Below are 22,864 nucleotides of genomic sequence, written 5' to 3' on the forward strand. Positions count from 1 at the left end.
GGCCAACCAATGGAAAGGCTTTATTGGACTAGAATGAAGTTGCACCAAAATAAAAAACTGAAATATTACTAGATATCAAAACTTAAGGGCCCCTTACTTAAGATTCTGTTAAGCGGCAGTCGTGCAACTGGCAATAAAATTAAGCGTCCATTAACTTTAAACTACGCTTAGTTAAGTATTCATTTTAAGGGGGGATTGGTGCAAACAGGCCTTAGAGAATAAGTTCAAAAATATCTTCATCGACGTTTCCACCCCTCATGAAACCATGGTGACATTTCACAAAAACGTTGAATTTCCTGAACAAATTCGAAGGCCTGTTGGCTACCAACTTCTCAACGATTTTAGAGATGATCTATATTACGAAAACGTTAGTTTCCATTTTGACAATATTTTCAGTTTTCAGACGATAAATGTTCTGCATTTCGTCCCAACCTCAGTTAACACTCTGTATACTTAAAATTTAAGCTCTCCCGAATCAAAGCGGAATAAGATCAAAAACAAATATAAACATACTAGATATGACCTAGACACTCATCGGTGATTTTAATATCTGAACTTCAATGAAATAGGTCAGATGATAAAATATTCCAACGTCCAAACCGATAGATGGACGAAATCAACTCGTGAAAAAAAGAAAGAGGACGATGAGATCAAATTTCCAAAATTGCTGACACATCCATTTTCCATAACGGTCGGTAATAAAACTGATATTCGATCAATTTATTGCGTTGGCGTATACATATCGATAGAGTCATTAGCGTGTTTGGAACACGAAGTCTGTCAGAATATCGTTTATATCTCATGAATTATAGATGGAAATGAAAAAAATGATGTGGAATTCATATCCCAGAATGAACAATGGGTTGTTTTTCTGCTTCTTAAGGGAGTGGTGTGAATGTGAATCATGATGTGATTTAAATCCACCATCAGGTTCTTCTCAGCTTGAAATAGTAGATGACTAGCGGAAAATAGAAAAAAAAATTGAAATGCCTACTATGACAAGCTTGTAAATTTCGACTCCAATCAGAGTTTGTATTTAGTTTCCATGAAATTGATTGAATAGAGACCTTTATGACTTTAGCCTCGCGGCTTTCACACTCTTCTCCAAAGGAAAATTCACTTATCCCAGATATCTCAGATATCAAAAGGATTAAGCTCTGTTGGAGCCCTTTCCAGGTTTTCGGGCTCGTGGTGGTGGTCGGGTTCAGGTCGCTCCTCGGCTCCCTGCTGTAGGTTGGATTCCTGCTCCACCCGCACTTACTGTCGGAGCAGACGGTGTTCCTCTGAATTTCCCATGTACTTGCGTACAGTTCTCGCCGTTCCCTGTAGTACCGCCTTCTGCATGACTCTATAGATATTTTCGTCTAGCTGAAGTTTCCTCAAGTTCTCTAGTAGTTTCTTCGGTATCAGGCCTGTAGATGATATGACAATAGGGATGGTCTTGACATCTTTCAGCTTCCACTGTCTCCTGGTTTGCTCCTCGAGATCTCTGTACTTTGAAATTTTTTCAGTGTGCCTATCTAGAAAATTGTTATTATTTGGAATCGCCACATCGATGAATAGTGCTCTGTCCTCATCCTTATTGAGCAATATGAGGTCTGGTCTATTGTGGGTTATTTTCCGGTCTGTGAGAACCGTGCGATCCCAGTATAGCTTGTGATGTTCATTTTCCGATACAGCATCCGGATGGTAATTGTAATAAGGAACCTTTTTCGAACTTAGAAGTTGGTGTTTTAGTGCCAATTCTTGGTGAAGAATCTTGGCAACGGCATCATGTCTATTTTTGTTCTCTGTGCCCGCGAACTTCTGACATCCCCCGGTGATGTGCTGGATAGTTTCATGTGTCGCACAGCCATAACGACATCTATCATCCGCCACTGAGGCATCCTTGGCGATATATTTCATGTAGTTCCTTGTTGGAATCACTTGATCCTGAATGGCGAGCATGAAGCCCTCTGTCTCAGGAAACAACCTTCCGGAAGTCAACCATTAGTTCGACGCAGATATGTCGACGTAATCATGGTTGACCTCGTTCTGGTGCCTCCCATGCAAAGGTTTGCCAATCAGTTTCTGCATTTTACTTTCTGCAGAGTGTTCGACGGTTTCCAAGTGGTCCTGCTGTAGCTTTAACGGTGTAGAAGTATCAGCAACACAAACTACTTGATGGAGTTCTGATGAAGTAGCCTTGCTCAGAAAATATTTTCAAAGTCCTTCAATTTCCTGGGTCATACGGTTGGACAAATCAACAATTCCTCTACCCCCAAGATGTCGTGGCAGCTCGGTCCGTTCTATTGAGCTTTTGGGGTGATGTTTATTGTGTTTAGTCAGCATCGTCCTTTATTTTCTCTGTAAGGCTGCTAAATCGGTGGTGGTCCAAAAGATGATACCGAATGAGTACCTCAGCGCCGAGCAAGCGTAGGTACCTATTGATAGCTTTTATCAGATTCTTGCTGTAAAGGCCAGTTCTCATTATCCTCCTCAATCTTCGGGTTAACTCCTCCGTTAGTTCAGTTATTATTATTATTCATAACAAAAAGTGTAGTAATCAGGAAGTCTTCCAAATCTTTCAACTTTCTCATACTCTTACCACTTAATTCAGATAATTTTATCGCTTTCAATCAAGGAAAGAGGATTAAATTTTTCTCATTCATTACAGAAAAACTTGCCAGTAATAATGAAAGACAATATCAGTCAAACTACCTCCACTATACTACTTTGAATTTGAAGGACCATATATACCAATACATATTGTCAAATATTGAATTGATGTGGCCGATACTGGATAAAAATCCATGGTTTATCTTAATACTTGAATGTGATCGTGGTTATTTGACCATGACTGGTGGTTCCTTATCACAGATGGTTGAATTTGAAATGAATTATTTGGTAAGGAAAAGATATACGAACAAGCAATCAACTCCACTTCTACTATACATATACTTAGAGAGGGTAATGATAGTTTCTAGAACAAACAAAGCAATTATACAGGGTCTGCCGTGAAACTTTAGCAAAGCAGGCTAACTGTTTATCAATAATGATAAATATATTCTTCCATGGCAGCGAAAACCACAATATGTCTTCAGGGAGAAGGTGACACAATGGAATTCAAGGCATTAAAATCTTCCCGAAAAAAATGCTAGTTACTCCATTTCAAGATTTTTCTGGTATGGATTTTGATGAAGTTCGTCTTGATTCAAAACTATCAAGAAGTTATCAGTCATATGAGGTGTCTATATATAGTTTATAATAGACAATTGTTATGCCCAATGTCCATGCCAACAACAATGCAACATCCTTGTGAGTGTTTTAAAAGTTCACTTATCTTATACAATTGTACCAGAATTTGCCATTATGTTGCACCTCATAATTTTTCTGCACAAAAGTTGTCAATGAATTCTTTAGGCTTTTTCTACTTTTATACTTAAATTATATTTCTCTCCGATATTCAGCAACGATTTATCATAGAGTCTATAATCTTTGCATTTGACAAATTTGCAGACATAATAGTTTTCGTTCTGGAAATTCCTCACATAAGACGTATTATGTGAGTCGCTTTAAATCTATCGATATGTTTTATGACATCATTTATGAGCACACATTATCAGGGAGATAAGACCGACTTGCATCTTAAGTACGTTATGAATAAACATTACTCAATTTAAAATGAGCTGATGGTTATTCTTTGTCGGTGCTACTCGAAGAAGAACCGGTATTAATAATATCGTTAATCATTTGGATGGTTCGATCTCTCATTCAATCAATTCATTTTACTAGAAGGATGAAATCAGCAACACAAAATAATAAAATTGTATTAGTAGTTCTATTGCTCCTCTTTCCGAAGATGTCATTCTTATTCTGTTTTATTTTTTCAATTTTTCCAACGATGAACCTTTGCATCTTTCTAAAAAGATGATACTCTTCACATTTGGCACTTGGTTTAGTATTTACAAACAAATCTCGATAGAATTTCGATAGAAAGAATTTCCATCATGCTTTCACTCTCCACAATAGGGGGATATATTGTCTTTATACGAAAATGTTTTTGAATACAGAATGTGAGTCGAGTATGGTCTAATTTAAATATCAATATCAGCGCAAATATCAAGAACTGCAGTTGGCACTTGAAAGAACTACGTTTTAGTAATTCACACAGGTTCTTGTATCTATAGAAATGGGAATGCAGTTTTGATTTCGATACCTAAAAGGGAAAAAAAGCATTGACTATGTAAAAATAACTTGAAACTTTTATTGTTGTAGGAATTCAATGCGAACAAACTCGTAGGTATGTGGCCCAACATACAGATCTTACCCAATGCTTATGTATAAAGGATTGCGAACAAATTATTGAGGAGTACGATATCATCAATAGTTATTTATTTGAAAATAGTTTTAAGATGGGTTTCAAAATATTGGTGATGTATTTTTCTATACCCTTTTGGATCAGTCTTTAGCTTAAAATTCAAAGTTCAATATAATATGTAGGAAATTTTTTTGATTTCATGGTACTAATACATTCTAATTCGAATCAATTAACTCTATAATGTACCTATTTTCGAAATGGAAAACTTGATAGTTGCTATTCAATATGCTAAAGCTAATTATATTATTGAATATCACTCAGAGATTTTCTTGAATTGGTAAAGCCATCTTCCGAATTAATTGGGTGGTTTCACAGATTTTTCTCAGAAAATCAGTAGAGTCGTATATGGAAGATATGTGTGAAGCGATTTGAAACAATTCAGTTACTTACATACATGGGTACATACGTGAAAAAAATTCTCAAGCCTTACAGGAATAATGGATCTCAAATCGTGATTTATAAATCAGATAATGATTAATATAACAGAGCATTAGAGAGGTACAAAGCACAATGTGTACAAATTCTGAAAGAATTATTCCTTTCATAGTTAAAATATCAATCATGCAGATATTTGTACTGCAGAGTGTGAATGAATACTTACCAAAAAGGATTGATTCGTTGTCTAAAATGAGTGTGAGTCTTTCATTAATTTTTTTTAGCAGACCCCAGACCCTGCTTAGGTAGCACCCTGAAGATGGTAATTTTTTTGTAAGAAACCAGAAAACTGTCAGAAATTAAATTGAACACACATTCTATGACAAACAAGAAAAATTTTGGTGGTGTTCTCTCCAAAATTTGTTTCGCAAGAAACTTTTTTCGTTAATTATATTCCACTTAATGGTATGATTTCGACAACTTGATTCATTTTGAACATAGGTATGTATAAGGTCCCTGTAATTTCTTGCGAAAAGGAACGCTTTTCCAGAGAAAAAATAATATATCAAGTGGTACGATTTGTATAAGACATCTTCGAACTTAAATTCACTCAGTAGTCGGATATCATGCTGATATTATAGGGTAACATCACCAATTTTTTTCAAATTTCTTCTCTGTCCCGCAAAAAATGATTCTTCAATGTCATTTCTGTCAGTTTTCTAGTTTCTAACAATATAATTAGAAATTGCTGTTCATTGGCCATCTGAAGGGCACCTCTATTTTTTGACAAGAAATCACCCCTGAAATTCTTGGCAAGTATTCTTTTAAAAAAAAAGGATTACAGATCTTTCGCTGACCTTCAATTGTTTTTTTCCCAGAAAACGGAAATATAGCTTAATATAGCTGTACGATATCTTAAGTATTGATATAAAAGCAATAATTTATAATACTACAGATGATGATACTATTAATATCAAATAGAATTTGTCACTACAATTGGGTTCAACCAAAAATTTTCAGCCTCAAACTTATTCTATTCAATATGAAAAAAAGCAATGTTTTTGACGTAGCTAGTTCGACTTTACTTTCAAAAATAGTCTTGGTTATAACACACATTATTCTAACTCTCTAGCTTTAAGACCACCAAAATTAACCTAAAACTTCCTTCTAAACCTAAAACTCTCTACAAGTCTGAACCTACTTCTGCCTGCTTACACACTCACCTTTAAAACCGATAACTCTAAAACTACTCAACTAATTTTCTCTAACTCCTAACATCACATTGAATATCACAAATAATTTTATCATGCCGAACGTACTACATCGATTCAAAGGCCACAACAATCCTCCAGTTCCATTGTCATTTTCACTTTCCCGGCCTCGTAGTGGAAATTCGAGGTTTTTCCAGCACGGCCGCTGCAAGACTGGCGCAGTGTTATCGGGAAATTCCAGCGGCGTGTCTGGTTCGGACAAGTATGAAACATGTGATTTGGAAAATCAATACTTACCCTGAAGGTTCGGGGGATGTCTCTACGGGCAATTTATAGGTTAGATGTTGGGGATAGTGAATCTACGGGTGTATAGAGTATTTATTTGAAATTGCGAAACTCCCTGATCGGTTTGCATATACACAGGTTATGGGCCCAATGATGAATTTTTTGAGGAAGGTGCATTTTTCCTAGAATTTTTCACCCATTGGCGTAGCTATCATAAAATTAGGCTTGACGTAGGCTAATACGTCATCCTTTTAACAGACTCTGAACTGAATTGTACTTTCTGGATTTCTACATGTCCACTTAATTTCAAAAATTGATGAAAGGAAGAAACTTCTATTCCGCTTGTTATATTAAAAGTGATATATCTGATTTGTCCTTTTCTCAATCTAGGCAGACTACAAGTATCTAAAAGTTGGTCAGTCCCCATAACAAATGAGGTCTTTAAACCTTGTTTAGCAACCACCTAATGAAGTACTTCATTGTGTTAGCTCGATTTTGAGACGCATTTCTACATCTATTTGGATCAGCGTTGAAGGCACTCTAGTAGGTACTGTTGGGGCTACGTTACTGTATCAGCATACCTATATAAAGTTTTCTCCCTATTCCTTTTTCTCAATCTTCTTCTAAAGCAGTCATCTATTGAGTAACTTCAACTTGTTACAATATTGTGCAGTATCGTACACACTTGGTAGCCTCACAACAAAACCCAGCTACAATACCTGTCATCTTGCTATGGAATCTTATATATTTCACCCTATCAGTCAATCTTGAATGTGAACAGTTTATTGGAGCCTAGTGTTATCAACATTCAGGGAGCTCTGGATATTAGAAAAAGTTTGAAATAATGAAATCAATCCTGGCTTGTCTACATGAGGCTCAAGAATCCAAATGCCAGAACTTTAAAGATCACGAGCTCACCTTTATCTTGAAGAGAATGACCGGAAAAAACATTAGAGTTCAACATTAGTTCCATGAACGAAGGGATCTATTTTTGTGCACAGATAAGTCAGTCTCTGATCCTTGTCCAGCTGTACTCTACTTCTCCTCGGATTTCTCTTTGGTTACCAAACCAAAAAGCTGAGAAGCAGAGCAAGGATTGAGATGATCAATGCTCATATGCTAACATGTAAAACAATAACTCTTAAACCACCTGGCAGTTACAATAGGATATCTTTTTTTTTGGTTAACTAAAATTGATTTCTGACTATTTTCATGGTCTTGACGACTCGTTAGTCTGCAGTGTGCAGTGGATCAAACTGCCCTTAAAAAACATTATTTTTAAGAGACGGCTGCAGTAGTTTCTGAAGAAAATAACAAGAAATTACAGATTCACACAGAACCAATGCATTTAGACAGGCTTGTTCAATGTTTCAAGATCACCCTATAAAAATATTCAGTTGAATCAATTCTTACGATGAGAATTGGTTTTTTATCGCCATTAAATGAGTAACTCTGGAACGTTATCATGGGTATTTTCACAAGAAAGTGTGTGTGTATTTACGATATCCAACCTGTAGATATCTTTATAAAATACCTCAATTATCTCGAGAATAAAATAGCAATTTACCGAATTAATTATGGTCAATATTTCACGTATGTTATTCATCAGAGAGTCGCTCTTGAAATAAGCAAGATGGAAGAATCTTTCAAAGGATTTCCTCAGTTTTTGTGTGTATTCCTCATTTTTTCAGTGAGTACTTCTATTCTCATACTTTTCAGTTGTTCAGTAACCCATCGATACGATCAAGTTTTCTCGTAGATATTTCTGGATGATTCGAAAGCCTTCACAATAAGACGACAGACAAGAACAATTGCTGGTTTTCCATTGAGGATTAGAACAAGAAACTTTATTGGAAAATATGGGAACTATTTCATTCACAATATGAACAAGGTTCCAGTGAGTATAAATTCTTTTAATTGAGAAACTTAATTTCCTGATTTTCAATAGAATAAAAAGTTAATTATACACTACACATATTTCGCTATCAGTATAGCATCTTCAGGTTAACTACATAAAATATACCTTCCTTTCTTCAGATGACTTTATTATTTTCAATTGAAATATTGAATCTTAAGCATGACTAAGCATGACATGCTTTATACAATACCCGGCATGCTTGAGAACATCATAATGAATCAACAAACCTCTGCCCTTTTTGAGGTTTGGGAAGGGATCTGATCAGACTACCTCTACTAGAGCAGGGTGTGATTAGCTATTATTTCGGAGAACTTGCTTTTCATCCACTCAAATATTGGACCAATATCAGGTTTGAGGAACTTCGTGGGTACATTCCTAATGTTCGCCTGAAAAGCTTCATCCACGCATGGATGAATTTATTTGTCTACAAGTGGTTTCTTGAATTCCTAGGTGTACTCCTCATGTAAATACTCTCTAACCTTTCTGTGAGTTAATATATTCGTAATCATCGGATCCTCTTATTAAGTTTTCTTTGACATTCGAACCGAACAGAATACCTACTTTGTTCGCACATCGCATGATAGATCTATGATACTTGTATTCTACAATAGTTGAGCTCTCAATTCCACCTACTCTTACTCTCTATGCAGAGAAGGGAATTTTTTTTTAGATAGGCCAGAGACAGAGTTTGTCTCTGGGTAGGCATTCAGTTGGAGCTCGGCAACAGTCGCTAGCATGTCAGCCATCTGCCATATGCTGTATGCTCTCATATGCCTTTAAGAGATTTGATAGAGTTCTCGTTTATACTCATTTTGAGAAGGTGCCTAAGGTCATGCATGGCCTTAGCCTTAGCCCTAGCCATTTACATACAACATGTATGTAAAAAATAAAAGCTCAATTAAAATCTTCCTTAGCAATTTTATATGGTGGCTTAGTAGAGTTGCAGATTGTAGCGTTGCAAAAGTTGGGACGGTGATATTCATGTTGTTAATAATTTTATAGAATATATCAATTAGATCTTCAGCTCATAGTCTTCCTGACATTTTTCCGATGCAAATACTTGCAGTTTTTTTATGATGAATTCTGACTCAATTTTTTTCAGTTTTTGGACGCGGTGGAATCAATAAAAGAGAAACTTGTGGAATTGGATGAAGAAATAAGTGACGGTTTACTGGATTTATTCGGCCAATTTGAAGAAATGGAGAGAGAAGTATGGGGCGCTTGATGCGTTGGAAGGGTGCTATGATATTGTTTGATCTCAACTCATGTAGTAACAAAAGCATGAATGATTGTAAATAGAAATGTAATTACAAATATAATAAGAATATTTTGAATATAAATGTTGTTTATGTTCTTTTCATCTTAAGGAAGACTACAATATTAAAAAATACTACCTGACAGTATAAAATAAAGGATGAGACAATTTTGAAATGATCGCAAAAACGATTTTCGATTTTTTTTTTCAGGTCAAAAGTTAACGAGTTCAAATTCATTTTTATTATTTGCAGAGCCTTTGGAATTAACGATATATACTTATACCGCACCCTTTCCAAACACCTCCACAAATAACGACCGTTGTGCTAGTACTAGTAGGTATAGGTAAATACGAAGTAGTCATGGAAATTCTCGTTATTTCCTCATCTTTCGAGTATGTTCTCAATTATCCGGAATGAAAGTGATCTTCAAAGTCTCTCATAATCTGACACAACATAAAAGTGTACAGTTCATTATCATATTATCAATGAAGTGGCGGACTAAAAAAAAATTTTTGACTACCCCACTGCATTCTACATGACAAAGTGCTGCAGAATGTTGAATTTGTTTTTCGATATCACTGAAAGTTTACGAAATAGAGGCAATAACTCAAATAGCCGGAAACAACTTGAAAACAAAATATAATAGAGGGTTTCTGCCACAATTCATCTTTCCCTAGATCCATCCATCCATTTTTTCCTAGATCTGATGGTTACAGGGATGCCATTCAACCTCATCTAATTTTGCCACCCTGTAGAGCAGAGACATTTGACAGGGTTGAAACAGAACATATTCAGAAACCAAAACGAAAAACTATAAGATCTTACTCCTTGAATCAACGAAAACCCCGAATAATTCGAACGAATAAAGATCATTCAAAATGTTAAACTACCATATCTTACTTCTTGGACGAACAAAAACCTGAAGAAATGCGAATAAATAAAGTTCTTCCTGAATGATCATCGAACGTTTACTGAAAAACGGAAAAAGAACGTAAATCATTCGAGGGAAATACCCTGAGGTCGTCAACCTCAGTATAAGTCCACGAACATAACAAGAACCCAAGCAATTCGTCTTCCTCACACGATTTCTCGTTGAAACTGAGACCTAACAGTGACCTTCGAGAGGACACGAAACGTTCAAATCGAATTCAAACAATTCGCGATACGTTCAAAGGTATAAAAGAATTTTCACGATGTATTACACTCAGTCCTAGTCACTGTAATCCACTGGTTTATAGTGCACTTAGTGCAAAATGTACAAAAATATAGTTGTCTTATTCTTGGCTGTGACAGCCGCCAGCCAGGTATATAATCCTCGAAATTAACCTGAAAAACAAATCAGTAAGGCGGAATTTAATCTAATGTATCTTTGCAGATCGAAGCTTCGTGCTTCAGAGGATGCGGCATCGGTTCTGGTGTTGACGTGTGCTCAGACAACTGCCAACCCTTAGTTGTCAGGCCTCAAGACCTTCCAAAACCCCCACAAGCCACCATTTCCGTTCCCGGACCCCCAATCAAAGTTCCGCTCCCAACCATCCCCCTTGGTGGTCCTTGCTTCTGCAGGAAACCAACAGTCAAGCCTGCCGTTATCCCAAAACCAGTATGCAACACTTGCAGAAGGAGGGTGTGCAACACATGCAACTCATGCCAGTCTCAGCGCAACCAGAGAATCGAAGAGGAAGTAGTTGAGAATCTTGGATGCGGTGGAAACAGCTTCGGTGATTTCGGATCTTACGGACCAGTTAATCCAGGACTTCCCGGTGTGCCAGGAGGTTTTGCCCCATACCCAGTCCCTTTACCAGAGACCCGTGAACAGTTAGCTCCAGCTGACCCTGTTTCAGTATCCATCGCTTATAACTTGGCCAAAAGGGCTCAGAACTTGAAAGAAGATATCTTGTCTTTCGGTTTCAGGCAGATGCCCAAAGAAGTCCCAGTTCAACAGGTGAGTTTCGAATTCAAGAATCCCTTATTCTTCAAGATACCAACTCCTCCACCAAACCTAGAGACTAAACTGGATTTTGCAATTTTTACAGAGACAAAGAAACGTCATCCCTGAAGAAAACTTGTACAGTCTCAATGGAGCTGTGGTCGAACTCAAACCAGTGACAACTCTTGGTAAATCTGTGGATGAAGAAGCTGCTGAACAACTCATGGACCTTCAAGAAGAAGAGACCGTTGGTGAATCTGGAGTTCGTAAACTAACCCTGGGTGAAGTCGGTTACGGTTTAGCTAAAGGTAATTTAGAAATCATTACTCGATAATGTTCTAAACTAATTTTCAACTCTTGCTTCAGTTCAACAACCAACAGCCACATATGTCAACGTACCACCAACACCTCTCACAGTGCCTGCCTGCAAAGACCCAGGATACATTCCCGGAAAAGTCATCATCGATCAAATCCCCAAACTTGAACCTGTTCTGATCCCCCCAGGTCCCCCAGAACCATGCGCACCAGAATGCCCATGCAGATACACCAACAAAGGTGAATTCGGCAGTTTTGGCAGCTTCTCTTCGAAAGTGTCCTCATCTAGCTCTTCCAGATCCCAATCCGGCATCCTGATCCACAAACTCTTCGATTGATCAGTGAATTTTAGTAACTGAGCATTTAGTGACCTGGTTCTTAATCCCCAGTTGAAAAATTCCAAATTATCCGAATAGCTCGAAACGAAAAATTTTGCAGTATTCTTGTTCGATAACTCTTCTTCAAATCAAGCTGATTCATTTTTGTACAAAGCTCTTTTTATTAGTAATTTTTTGAATTCTTAGCACTTTTTCATATTTCTTTGTTGAATTTTTAATTTATTCTTTCTTCCTTCAATCAAATCAAAACAGATTAACGAACCGTAAAGACTTCCAGTTTTCTTCTTTTTTTTACTTTTTTGTTTTTGCTATCTACTCCTTTTTGCCTCCTTACTTCCCTTTCCATTCTAGTCTGATTTTCAAACTCCGAATTCATTACCCTTCTGGTTTTTATTTTCCATATTTCGATATTAGAACTAGGTTGCTGTTTTATCTGTGATCTTTTTTCTCTCAATAATAAACGAAACTATAAACGATTACTTTGTTTACCTTCATTCACCCCTACTCACTTTCCTAGTTGTAGAGGTAGGAAGTGTTTCTGTTCTTCTGCTAATAAGAACTGCATCAGCCATGCGCATATTAATTTCAGCATCTGCGCCAACTCTCTTGAAATAGGCAGATGAAGATCATTTCTGCTCAATACAACCTGAATTTATAGATTTTCACTTGAATAATTTGAGTATTGAATGAAACTATCGATATTGTCAACTGTATAGGACAATACAGTCAGATACCACCGGCTGATATGAATATTAACCAATGTTACTATCTGAATTGAAGCTGCCATTCAGTCCATAGAGGCAGAGTAGATGTTGACTATGATTTCGGTCTTATTTGGTCTTGTCGGAGCAATACATAAGTCTCAGCTCCATGTCCGTTTGATAGACCCTATTAGATGCCAGTGGGCGCTTTGAAGTTATAACCATAATCAAGCGCCATCTGGTGTGTAATTTTAGGATTAATTGTAGCCGAATGTCGCGATATAAATTGCAAATTGTAACGAGACTTCATGAAAATCAATCAATTAGCAGTTGCAGCATGTAAATTTGACAGAATTTTGATGTTTAGGTTTTGGTACTGCCTTGTTGAACACCAATTTGTGTGCAAGTTCATCAGAATCTGTTACATGTACGATTTGAATTTTGCAAAGGATATTCGGATAAATAATAAAGATCAATTTTGCAGTTAGCAGAATATATTTCTGTGGTCCTACTGAAAAAAGAACTCTAGATCAGGAATGGATGAAAATATTGTGATTATTAATTTTTGAGTGAATGGGAAATAATTAAATAATGCTCGATTGAAAGTATCAATCTAGGATATTAACAAAGGAATATACGCAAAGAATAAAATCTTTGTTTTATTGGTACCTCTTTATTTTCGAGCGGTTTAGGGTCATTTCAAATATCACCTAATGATACAACAACAAAGTCTTGAAATATATGTTTGTTCACTAAAAATGTTTGTTTGGTTTGTGAAATTATTGTATGTTCTTGAAGATGTGGACAGGGTTCATATAGAACAAAATAAGGAGCAGTAGGTTGCTTTGATAAAAATCAGCTTTGAATTTTTCGCTACAAATCAATTTCAATGAAAATCAGTTATCGTTAAAAAATTATCGAGGACTATAGTCATCTCCTCACTGATCTTGGAGAAGTTCTGTTCGTGACGTAGAGGATATCATGTCGAAAATATAAACGAGGAATCTGGTGGACTATTCGAGAAAGATGAAAGGCTTTCCCCAAAATCACATCTGTTAAAATTCAAGGAATCAAATTGACAAAGCATTAAGAATCCGTTATAAAAGTAAGATTGCAAACTGATAAAACTAAGGTTCTTGGGATATGTATAGAGTGGTCAAAATTAGAAATACCTGAACTGCACCTCTTCACTCCAACATAAAGAGGAAAGCAAATTCAACCCTGAAGTTATATTTTTCTGAGAAACACATGATGCTTTCAACTGCGCTCATCCATATTTTCTTTTTTTTTCGAATTATAAGGAAAATGGACATTTGATAATTATTTTCGATCCTTCTTGCGCTATTAACTTGAAATATAAACATTACAGACTGATAGAAATAGCCTACTTCCTTTTCTTGATGAGTTGTAAAATAAAAGTAGGTACGTAGTGTTTTTCAGGTATTACCAATTCAGCAAATCATACCTATAGAACATTTTCTGAAGATATATCTTCTTGGGCTAGAGATACAGATTTTACTACTAGAGTTGCAGCGGAAGACGAGAAATCTAACAATGGGGAATTGTCCTCAATTTGGGTTATCACTGCATATGCAAGTTTAAATTGAATAATTATGAGTTTCATTCATGATTTTTTCCAATTCACCGCGGAAACTATTCAAAATCATCCTTCAAATATGGGGTTTCAAAATTTAAATCGCTTTGTGCGGAGTTTACGATTTGGCAACAGCTCATACAAGACAATGAAAAGAACCATGTCCGATCAGCTTCTTTATAAAGTAATAGCTATAGGCGCGTACTTACTGGCGAGCTTCAACAGCATCCGGCCATAAAAATCCCATAAAATTTTAAGACCTTCCTCGTTTGTCGCAGACTTCATAGACAGCGATCTTTGTCTATCTCATCAGGATAATGCATTTGTTTTCCTTTATTATCAAGGCATATTTCAGTCGATGTTGCCAGCTTGTGCAATTCTCACAAAACGCTTCAAACTTTAAATACCCATTTTTATTTTTCATTTTTAAGTGCTTAAAATAATTTTTTTTTGGGAAACGGTTAAAATGGTTATTTCAAAATGTGATGTTTCAAAGAAATTTCATAAAAAATACATCATTTTCGTCAGAAGGAGTATTCCCTATTATGATAATTTGACGGAAACGCCAAGGCCCCTTGATATTATAGCTCTTAGTGCTGTTCGTCTTATTCTATCTATACGTTCTTTCAAAACTACTGAGCGTTTGGGATGACCAAATCCAGGAGAAGATTTTCAATACAGAAATAAATTTAAATTTTGTTTTTGTCTTCAGAATGGTCTAACTAACTCAGTGGTTTATAATCAATGGTCTGCTAAGACATGAGATATAACTGACGATCAGTCGACAAAACGATGTCAGATTATAATTGAAATAACTGAGTTTTTAGTTATGCCCTTATATCTTTTACAACAGGTAATATCAGAATGAATAAATGAAATACCGTTGATTTTGAACGAATGTAAGAATGCTTGACTTGAAACTGATGGCTAGAAAAATTCTTCAATTATCTAGAATTTTGGTCAAAAGGTTCCTCGTTATCAGAAGGCTAAGGAGCTCTAGGTCATTTCCTTTGGTTTGTCCCTTGGTTTGGTTTGTTTACGTCCAGCCAGAAGGACAACCAGAGATATGATCTTCTGCACGAATTCTTAATCAATGTGTTCCACTTAACCGTTTGGAACCATTTTTGGCTCAAAATTCGAAAATGACAGACAATTGGGCCATTTTTTGGTAAGCTTGAACATTTTCCTCCTCGAATTCTGATGAACTATTCGGTGTACATACCAAATCCATTCAGCGAAATACCCATGTCAATATTTCGATCAAAAACAATGACCTTCACCTATAAATCGACCGCGCAAAGGTATTTGAACCGCGAATGTCTACAATTTTTCTTCGACATCATGCATATAAGGACAACATCACGTCCTAGAATTCGCAATGAACCAAAACCGTGAAAATTCGTCTGTTTGAACTCCACTCCACTTGGCTTCTGAGAAAAAAACTATATAATTGATCCAAAACCGAAACTACAACCATTTGAGTGCGCTAATTTGATAGTAGCTGCTCGACATGAAGGTTGCCACAGGATTGTGCGTTTTGGCCTTACTGGCATGTGTTTCAGCAGATTGCGGCTGTTTAAAAGTGAGTATGTTATTTTTTTTTCGATCGATGGATATGCAGTTTTTTCCATAATGAAACATTTCCCCTCATGGGTGTACAATCTTCTAAATGATTATTATAGACCATGTTTGAGATGGTTATTCATGAGTTTCTGGGGTAGTTATCTCTACATTTACTCTGGTTTTTCAACATCATACTTCAAAATCCAAAATTAAGCCACTATTTTACAAACACACTCACTTACACATGAAATGACAGCATTTTCATTACCTTATTTCCGCGAAAAATAACAAATATTTCTCGTAGATTTAATGAACATAGAATCACAAAAAATTCTTACTGTAGTATTCCAAAATACTCTGAAATAAATGCCTTGTTACTGACATATGTGAAGGGAAAAAGAATAATGGATTCAGAAGTAGAGGAAATGTCCTTAGAAGGCATTGCCTGTATAGTGTTTGTTAGAAAAAATGGTTCGAACAACAACGAAAAATAAGCGAATCTGTGGAAACAATATTACAAATGAGTAATGTTGAAGTGTTTGTAGATTTTAAGGGAGTTACATCCAGTATCTTAAGATCTATTGTGTCCCCAGAGCACTACGTGGTCTGCAGCTCGCCCTCTAGTTCCAGTGTTCTAATGATCCTTCAAGGAGGTTACTTTCTAGCTTCTAACAGTTTTTATCCAATGCATATTTTGCGTTGGCAAGGCATTCCCTCACAGAAGGTCCGAAATTTCGTCGTCCTCCAACAGAATCTGCACTCGTCAGTTTTTGCTGGATCCATTCTCACTAGCTGCTTCCTGTGTAAGGAATCAAATAGGGAGTTGTAGCATATTCTTGCGAGTAACCTGATACTTCTTAGATACCTATCGCAGTGTTGACTTTCCAAAGTAGTGATTGTCTTTTGGTTTTTGTCTTCCCCTGAGATTCGTCCTTACAGGTACATTTCCACAGAAAAGTTCCAATGAACGGAGTTCATATTCCTTTCTTGTCAAGTGTGTTATTATCCTCTTCATTTCCATTGGCTCTTGAGTTACCGGGAACCCATATTGCATAGATCTTGTTATTATTCTTGCCTATTTTATTGAGTTTCCTTAGGCATTCTCATACCATCTCAAAATATGATGACATGAGAGCTTGATCGCAGTTTGACTTTCAGAGTAGAATATTATTTCACATTTCAGTTGGTTTCTTTCTAGCTTATTCATTTCCACACTACTTTCAGTTTCGAATATTTCAGCCTAAAGGTAATGCATTTGATGCAAGCCTCGAATACTCGAGTCCCTGCCTTCGTCTTAAAACCATCTATGTACCATTTAATGGTATCTCTTTGATAGATTTAGAAAGTTGGTTCTCTTTCCAATCTTTTTTTCCACCAAACATCACAGTGAATGCTTTTCGATCCTGGTTTTCTGGTCACCTCTCTTGTGTGTTCTGAGAGAATAGGCATCAATGAATAACACTTATTTATCAAAAGTAGTTTCAAGTAACTAAGTACATCTTAGTATAGTGATGATGAAACATAAATGGATTTTTTATCGAAGAATCTTCTGAAGATGCATCAGTCCTTTTTCATTTAAGAAATTAAACTTCACATTCTTTTGCCATTGGTGATCTAATAGAACAGTATTCATGAAGTATCCTTTTTTCAGTGTAATCCACAACTCCAAGTGGTCTCCCCGAGATACAGCCCTTGCAAGGTTATTTACAGAAACAATAACCTAAACCTTCCAAGCATAGCGCCATACAAACTTCAAGCAGCAGTTCCCCCACCACCACCAGTATTTGTTCCTAAGGAATATGACTACCAGGTATGTACCAAAGTGTTGTCTGACAACAACTTTAAGCCATATATTCACTTGGTGTTGCCTCAAGAACCTCCATTATTAATCGGTGTAAAATTACCCAAGTTTGTCTGCACCTTGAGCATCACATTTTACGATATCTTAATTTCGTCTACAGTCTCATCTCCAGTAGATCAGGATGATTGGAAGATATTTCAGTACGAATAATAAATATGAAAATTGTGAATGATTGTTGGTTAAAATCGAATCCTTTCATCTATACAGAGCATCTCACTAGTTGTTTGCTACAATATTTAATGAATGATCCCTATTTCAGATGCAGTACTTACCCTATGCTACCCCATACACAGGATCAGTATATGAATACGGTCTACAGGCTGCTGTTGTACCACCACCTGTTCATGTTCCATTGAGAAACTTGAGAACAGGAGTAGAACGTGTGGTCATGGATGCACCATGTAAGTCCATTCTGTAGAAAAAATCTAATCTAAAAATCCTATTTGAGATCTTCCCAAACACAGAAGGAAACTGACTGATTAAATGAGAAAAATTCCCTATAATTCAGATACAAGTTTTTATATAGATCACAAATCTAACTTCCATAAAATTGTTTTTGCAGATAAATCTTCAGTAAAACAAAATATGGCGTTTTTCAAGCATCACTTCTTTTACGAAGATTGACAAACCCATGACTTTTATCTGAGAAACACATGTTTCCATCTTCAAAGCCATAGTTATTAATAATCATTTTCCTCATGAGGATCTCAAATCTGATAGGTTCCTTTATAATTTTTTCTTCCTGACTCATTCAAAACCCAACTGAATTCAACGTCTTCTTTTTCAGTCGCCGGAAGACTCTGTGGATCAGCCAACTGCAATCCTGGTATCCCAAAACCAGCACCCATCCCCGTTCACCTTTACCACCATCACGATTGCGGATGCAACTCTTGTCGTCGCGATGGTTGTGACTCCTACGACCGTAACTCGTTCAACTCCAACAACTATGAACGCGACTCATGCAACTGCAACTGCAACTCATGCGAATGCGACTCTTGCAACAGAGACCGAGTTGCTCTTTCTCGATCTGACGAGGACGCTGACAACTACAAAGGCCCAATAATTGAACCTCTTCTCCCACCCCTCTGCCGAAGGTATGCACAAAATATCATCGGAAATTTCAACCGTTATATTCAACCCTCTATCGGCAACGACCTCGGTTTCAACTGTAGGAAATTCAGGCGAAAAAGAGACATATCGAGTAGGATTAAAAGGGATAATATAATCGATCTACCGATGAATTTTATGTTTAAGTTCGTACCGAACCTCTTGAGAGGTCCAATTGTTCACGCTATGAACACCATTCAACATAATGCAAATCCTGCTGTAGCTAGGGCGAGAGCTGTCGCTAACAAACATAGGATTCAAGCTCATCTAGCTAGATCGAAACATAAATTAAACCTCCAAAAAGGTAGACATTACATTTCTCCCACAACCAGCATGAATTTGAAACATCCTTCAAGTTTGCTGAATCCCCATTCCACAATCAAACAAAAAGATACATTGGCACGAAAGTCTATGGTTCATTCGAAACCTCACTTGAAAGGTGGTCACCAGGATGGCATAATGCCACTGTATCTTTCCTCCCAACCTTGGATGAAATCAGGCAATAATTTCGTACAAGATGAGAGTAATCGTCATCTCCTTAAACCTAAGACATCGAAGAAGTTGAATCGTCATCTTTCTGAAGATGAGGACTCGATAACTTCAAGTAATTGGGAATTACACCCCAGACTTGGAAGCAAATATAACCTAGACCATAATAAAATGGTTCACGAGGCTGATGACTTCTTGGGTAGAACCAATGACTTTTTGAAAGAACTCTTCAAAGCTTTCGGGGAAAAACAGAGAACACCAAGAGAATATACTCAATTTGTAAAACAGCACCATTCGTCTCTCGATGAATTGAAGAAGCACTTCCACAAGCACGGATATTCTAACGAAGATATCAGAGATATTCTTCTGGCCAAGATGGAAAAATTCAACAAAATATACGAAAGGAGTAAGAGATCACCAACGACAATCCCACAAACCTCACCAAATGGTAACAAGATCGACGAAGATCATATGCAAAAGAGCAGAAAGAGACGAGCAGTTCTCTTGGATACGAACCAGTTCCAACTGCCCTTCTTCGAAATAGAAGATGAGCTACTGGATAACTACTACGAAAATTCCGGAGAAAACATTGTTGGAATAAAAAATAAGAAGAAGAGGAAACGTAGAAAACATGATGACTACTCCGACATGGAGTCTGGTGAAGAGATACTTGGAGCTGGGCACCCTTTACACGATCATCCCTTTGTGGTCCTCCTCAGAACACCACTTAAACTACTCCATCATTTCCACGACATCAGGAAAAATTTTCAACCCATGCTCTACAGTTTCCCGAAAATTTTACAGTCATCCAGAAATTATTTGAAGGATTTCAGCAGAAATCTGCAGACTGGTGTGCTTGATTTTGCAAGTAACCTCATGGGAGACTTCAACAATCAAATTCCCAGACGGCGTGATTCTCTGTTTTTTCCTAGTAGACAAAGAAGAAGCGTGAGCCAAGATGTTCCACCAACAGCTGATGCACCATTGAGGAGAGATAAGAGATATATACTAAAAGTAGTGGATGAAAAAGAAGTTCAAGAATTTCTGGAAGAAAAACTGGGTGGTTATTTCGATGATGAACAGGATGAAGAGGATGAAGAAAAGAAGGAAGATGGATCAGAGGAAACAGTTGGTGAAGCTGAAAGCACAAAGAAAAATGGAGAAAAGAAATTCGTAGTCAGAAAACTATCACCAAAACTGATACTTGATAATAACGGAAAACCTTTCATAGAAATAAACGGAAACAAGCGACCCTTATTCTTCGGTAAAAACAAAAATAAGTCTCCTGTCCTCCAAAAATCGAAACACAAAACACACGAATCAATGATTTCAGAAAAAAAGGAAGAAGGAAAAGAAGAAGAAACAAAACACGAAGAGATAAATGGCAAAATAGACGAAATAATCGCTCAAGCCAAACAGAAATTGAAAGAGGGCGAAATTTTGAAATCAATGAACTGCGATGAGATGCCAACGCAAACGATAAAAGAAAAAGTAAACCAAATTTCGAATTACATACAAGATCTAGTGAATCTCGATTGTTCTAAGTACGCTCAACTATACGACAATTTATCCAAATTGGAGAAGATGCGGAAATCGATAGCGGAATATTGGAAGAAAGTAATGATAAACGAAAAAACGAACGATATACAATGTAAAATAAAAATACTGAGGAACATCAGAGAAATGCAAAACGAAAAAGACGAAGCCACGAAAAAGATCGCGGAATATTTGAAAACGGGCGATACTTTCATCGTGAAAAAGTTGATAAAATTGCTGGTAAGGCTCCAAAAACTGCAGTGCCTCATCCAGAAAATTGTCGATCACTTCGATAATCGCATGAAAATTGGCACTATATCCGATACTGAAAAAGAAATTAAATTCGTCGACTTTCTATCATCTATCTCCTTTGAATCTTCACAGAGTGAAGATGACTTTGTCCGTTCGTTGAAAAAGGAAAAACATGAGTCTCTCCATAAAGAAATAAAATTTTTGGAGAGTCTCAGATTACTACTGCAGAAAGATGACTCTTACATTACGAATGAAGTTGCTAAACAAATTTGGGAAATGCGTAATATTGAAAAATTGCAACAGGAAGCTATTGAGGAGATGAATGTTAAACTTGAGGACAACATGAAGATTAGGAAGGAACTGAAAATACTTTTTGATCTTCTGCATCAAACAGAAGCTTCAGAAGAAGCATGTAGGAAATTGTTGTCGAAAGTTAGTGATAATAATATTGTGGGCGCTAAAAATTCATTCAAAAATGGAAAACGACAAATACAGAGGCCTAATTTGGCAGAGATATTAGAAAAAATAAGACAAAATGCAAAGATCGCCTTAGCTGCCAGGAAATCATCCAAGAATAAATAAACGAATGAATCTATGGCATTTATTTTTGTTAATTGTTGGAAATGAACCTCTCGGATTATTCAAGTACAATTGTACATCAATTTCTCGAAGAAATTTCGAGATGATAATGATGTACTAAATTACTTGGTAATAATCAATCGTCATTCTTGGAAAAAAAAATTTTTCGAAGTTATGAACCGCTATTTCATTATTATTAGTACCTAATTTATTTCATTTATGAAATTTTTGTTATATTGTTTATTCTTGATGAATATATTTTTTATGAAAGGAGGGTATGTTTTTCATTTTTTGTTGACATCAATCAATTCGTAATTTGTTTACCATTGATTTTCGTTCGTACAAAATTTATATGAGTTTTTCTTATGTACTAATAATTTTTTTGTTTGTTTTAGGATCTAAGGAGCGAATATCAATGGCAAACATTGAAACCAAAGTGCATGGATTATATTGTAGTTCGAGAAAAAATAAAGGATATGAAACACAAACCTATTTTATTTCTTTTTAATTCCATTTTCTGTTGAATTTTCAATTACTATATGAATATTATTAACTACTAGATACTAAAAACCTCCAATATTTAATTCATTTCCTTTATTGTTGACAAACTTATTGAATAAAAGAAAAAAACTACGTACAAAAGTGAACCCAAAACAAATTTTAATGTTAGACTTAGGTAACTAAACTATGTATTTTCGATTTTTAGTTTTAAAACTTCACTACTTTCGTAATTGAGATCAACTCAGAGAAGGTGTTTTGATCGTAATGAAAAAACTAAAAGAAGTGTCACCACAGGGTGAGAAAATTGTGAGATTGTCAGACATTGGAACCGACAAATTTTGTATTCAGATTATCTTCTCCATGTCTGGTGAAAGGTTTCTATCAATTTAAGTATTAAAATGAATTCAGTGCAAGATATAGACTAAATTACAGACAAACTCTTAATTTTTCCGAAACTTCCATAACTGAAGAATTAAAAGCATGAAATGAATAAATACTATATATATGTTTGCATACTTTAGAAAATTAACTATTATTGGTGATTCCGAATAATTATTTCGAAAATCGCTGCAACTTCCACACAGAGGGTCAACGTGTTCTTTCACTTCTTTCTCAGAAATAATTCCCGTTAATGTTCTACATAAGGTAACAGTATTCTATACCAGGTTTTTTGTGATACAGAATTTTTTTTCGAGT

The 22,864-nt window shown here is 36.1% G+C and overlaps 3 protein-coding genes across 3 annotated transcripts; all 3 read left to right on the forward strand.

Annotated features, from left to right (window-relative positions):
* Positions 1–7,859: 7,859 nt before the first annotated feature.
* On the forward strand, positions 7,860–9,486 carry LOC123320831. The gene is made up of 3 exons (XM_044908273.1): positions 7,860–7,921; positions 7,991–8,128; positions 9,252–9,486. Exons 1-3 carry the CDS (start codon positions 7,865–7,867, stop codon positions 9,372–9,374), a joined length of 318 nt encoding a protein of 105 aa, XP_044764208.1. The 5' UTR covers positions 7,860–7,864; the 3' UTR covers positions 9,375–9,486.
* A 1,067-nt stretch (positions 9,487–10,553) lies between these two features.
* On the forward strand, positions 10,554–12,461 carry LOC123320637. Its single transcript, XM_044908009.1, has 4 exons — positions 10,554–10,709; positions 10,781–11,347; positions 11,439–11,640; positions 11,699–12,461. Exons 1-4 carry the CDS (start codon positions 10,659–10,661, stop codon positions 11,983–11,985), a joined length of 1,107 nt encoding a protein of 368 aa, XP_044763944.1. The 5' UTR covers positions 10,554–10,658; the 3' UTR covers positions 11,986–12,461.
* A 3,228-nt stretch (positions 12,462–15,689) lies between these two features.
* LOC123320511 lies at positions 15,690–22,125 on the forward strand. Its single transcript, XM_044907852.1, has 5 exons — positions 15,690–15,862; positions 17,495–17,653; positions 17,964–18,105; positions 18,492–18,798; positions 22,063–22,125. The coding sequence occupies exons 1-5, from the start codon at positions 15,791–15,793 to the stop codon at positions 22,067–22,069; spliced, it is 687 nt and encodes a 228-aa protein (XP_044763787.1). The 5' UTR covers positions 15,690–15,790; the 3' UTR covers positions 22,070–22,125.
* Positions 22,126–22,864: the final 739 nt, after the last annotated feature.

This window comes from Coccinella septempunctata, chromosome 9 (assembly GCF_907165205.1).
Source record: "Coccinella septempunctata chromosome 9, icCocSept1.1, whole genome shotgun sequence".
In the NCBI taxonomy this organism is placed as follows: Eukaryota; Metazoa; Arthropoda; class Insecta; order Coleoptera; family Coccinellidae; genus Coccinella; species Coccinella septempunctata.

Excerpts from the sequence above, each read along its gene's own strand:
- LOC123320831 (XM_044908273.1), top strand. The coding sequence starts at position 7,865 with ATGGAAGAATCTTTCAAAGGATTTCCTCAGTTTTTGTGTGTATTCCTC. Across the intron at positions 7,922-7,990 it reads GTGTATTCCTCATTTTTTCA|ATATTTCTGGATGATTCGAA; the intron begins GTGAGTACTTCT and ends GTTTTCTCGTAG. Across the intron at positions 8,129-9,251 it reads ACAATATGAACAAGGTTCCA|TTTTTGGACGCGGTGGAATC; the intron begins GTGAGTATAAAT and ends AATTTTTTTCAG.
- LOC123320637 (XM_044908009.1), top strand. The coding sequence starts at position 10,659 with ATGTACAAAAATATAGTTGTCTTATTCTTGGCTGTGACAGCCGCCAGC. Across the intron at positions 10,710-10,780 it reads CTGTGACAGCCGCCAGCCAG|ATCGAAGCTTCGTGCTTCAG; the intron begins GTATATAATCCT and ends GTATCTTTGCAG. Across the intron at positions 11,641-11,698 it reads CGGTTACGGTTTAGCTAAAG|TTCAACAACCAACAGCCACA; the intron begins GTAATTTAGAAA and ends CTCTTGCTTCAG.
- LOC123320511 (XM_044907852.1), top strand. The coding sequence starts at position 15,791 with ATGAAGGTTGCCACAGGATTGTGCGTTTTGGCCTTACTGGCATGTGTT. Across the intron at positions 15,863-17,494 it reads CAGATTGCGGCTGTTTAAAA|TGTAATCCACAACTCCAAGT; the intron begins GTGAGTATGTTA and ends TCCTTTTTTCAG. Across the intron at positions 17,654-17,963 it reads CTAAGGAATATGACTACCAG|ATGCAGTACTTACCCTATGC; the intron begins GTATGTACCAAA and ends TCCCTATTTCAG.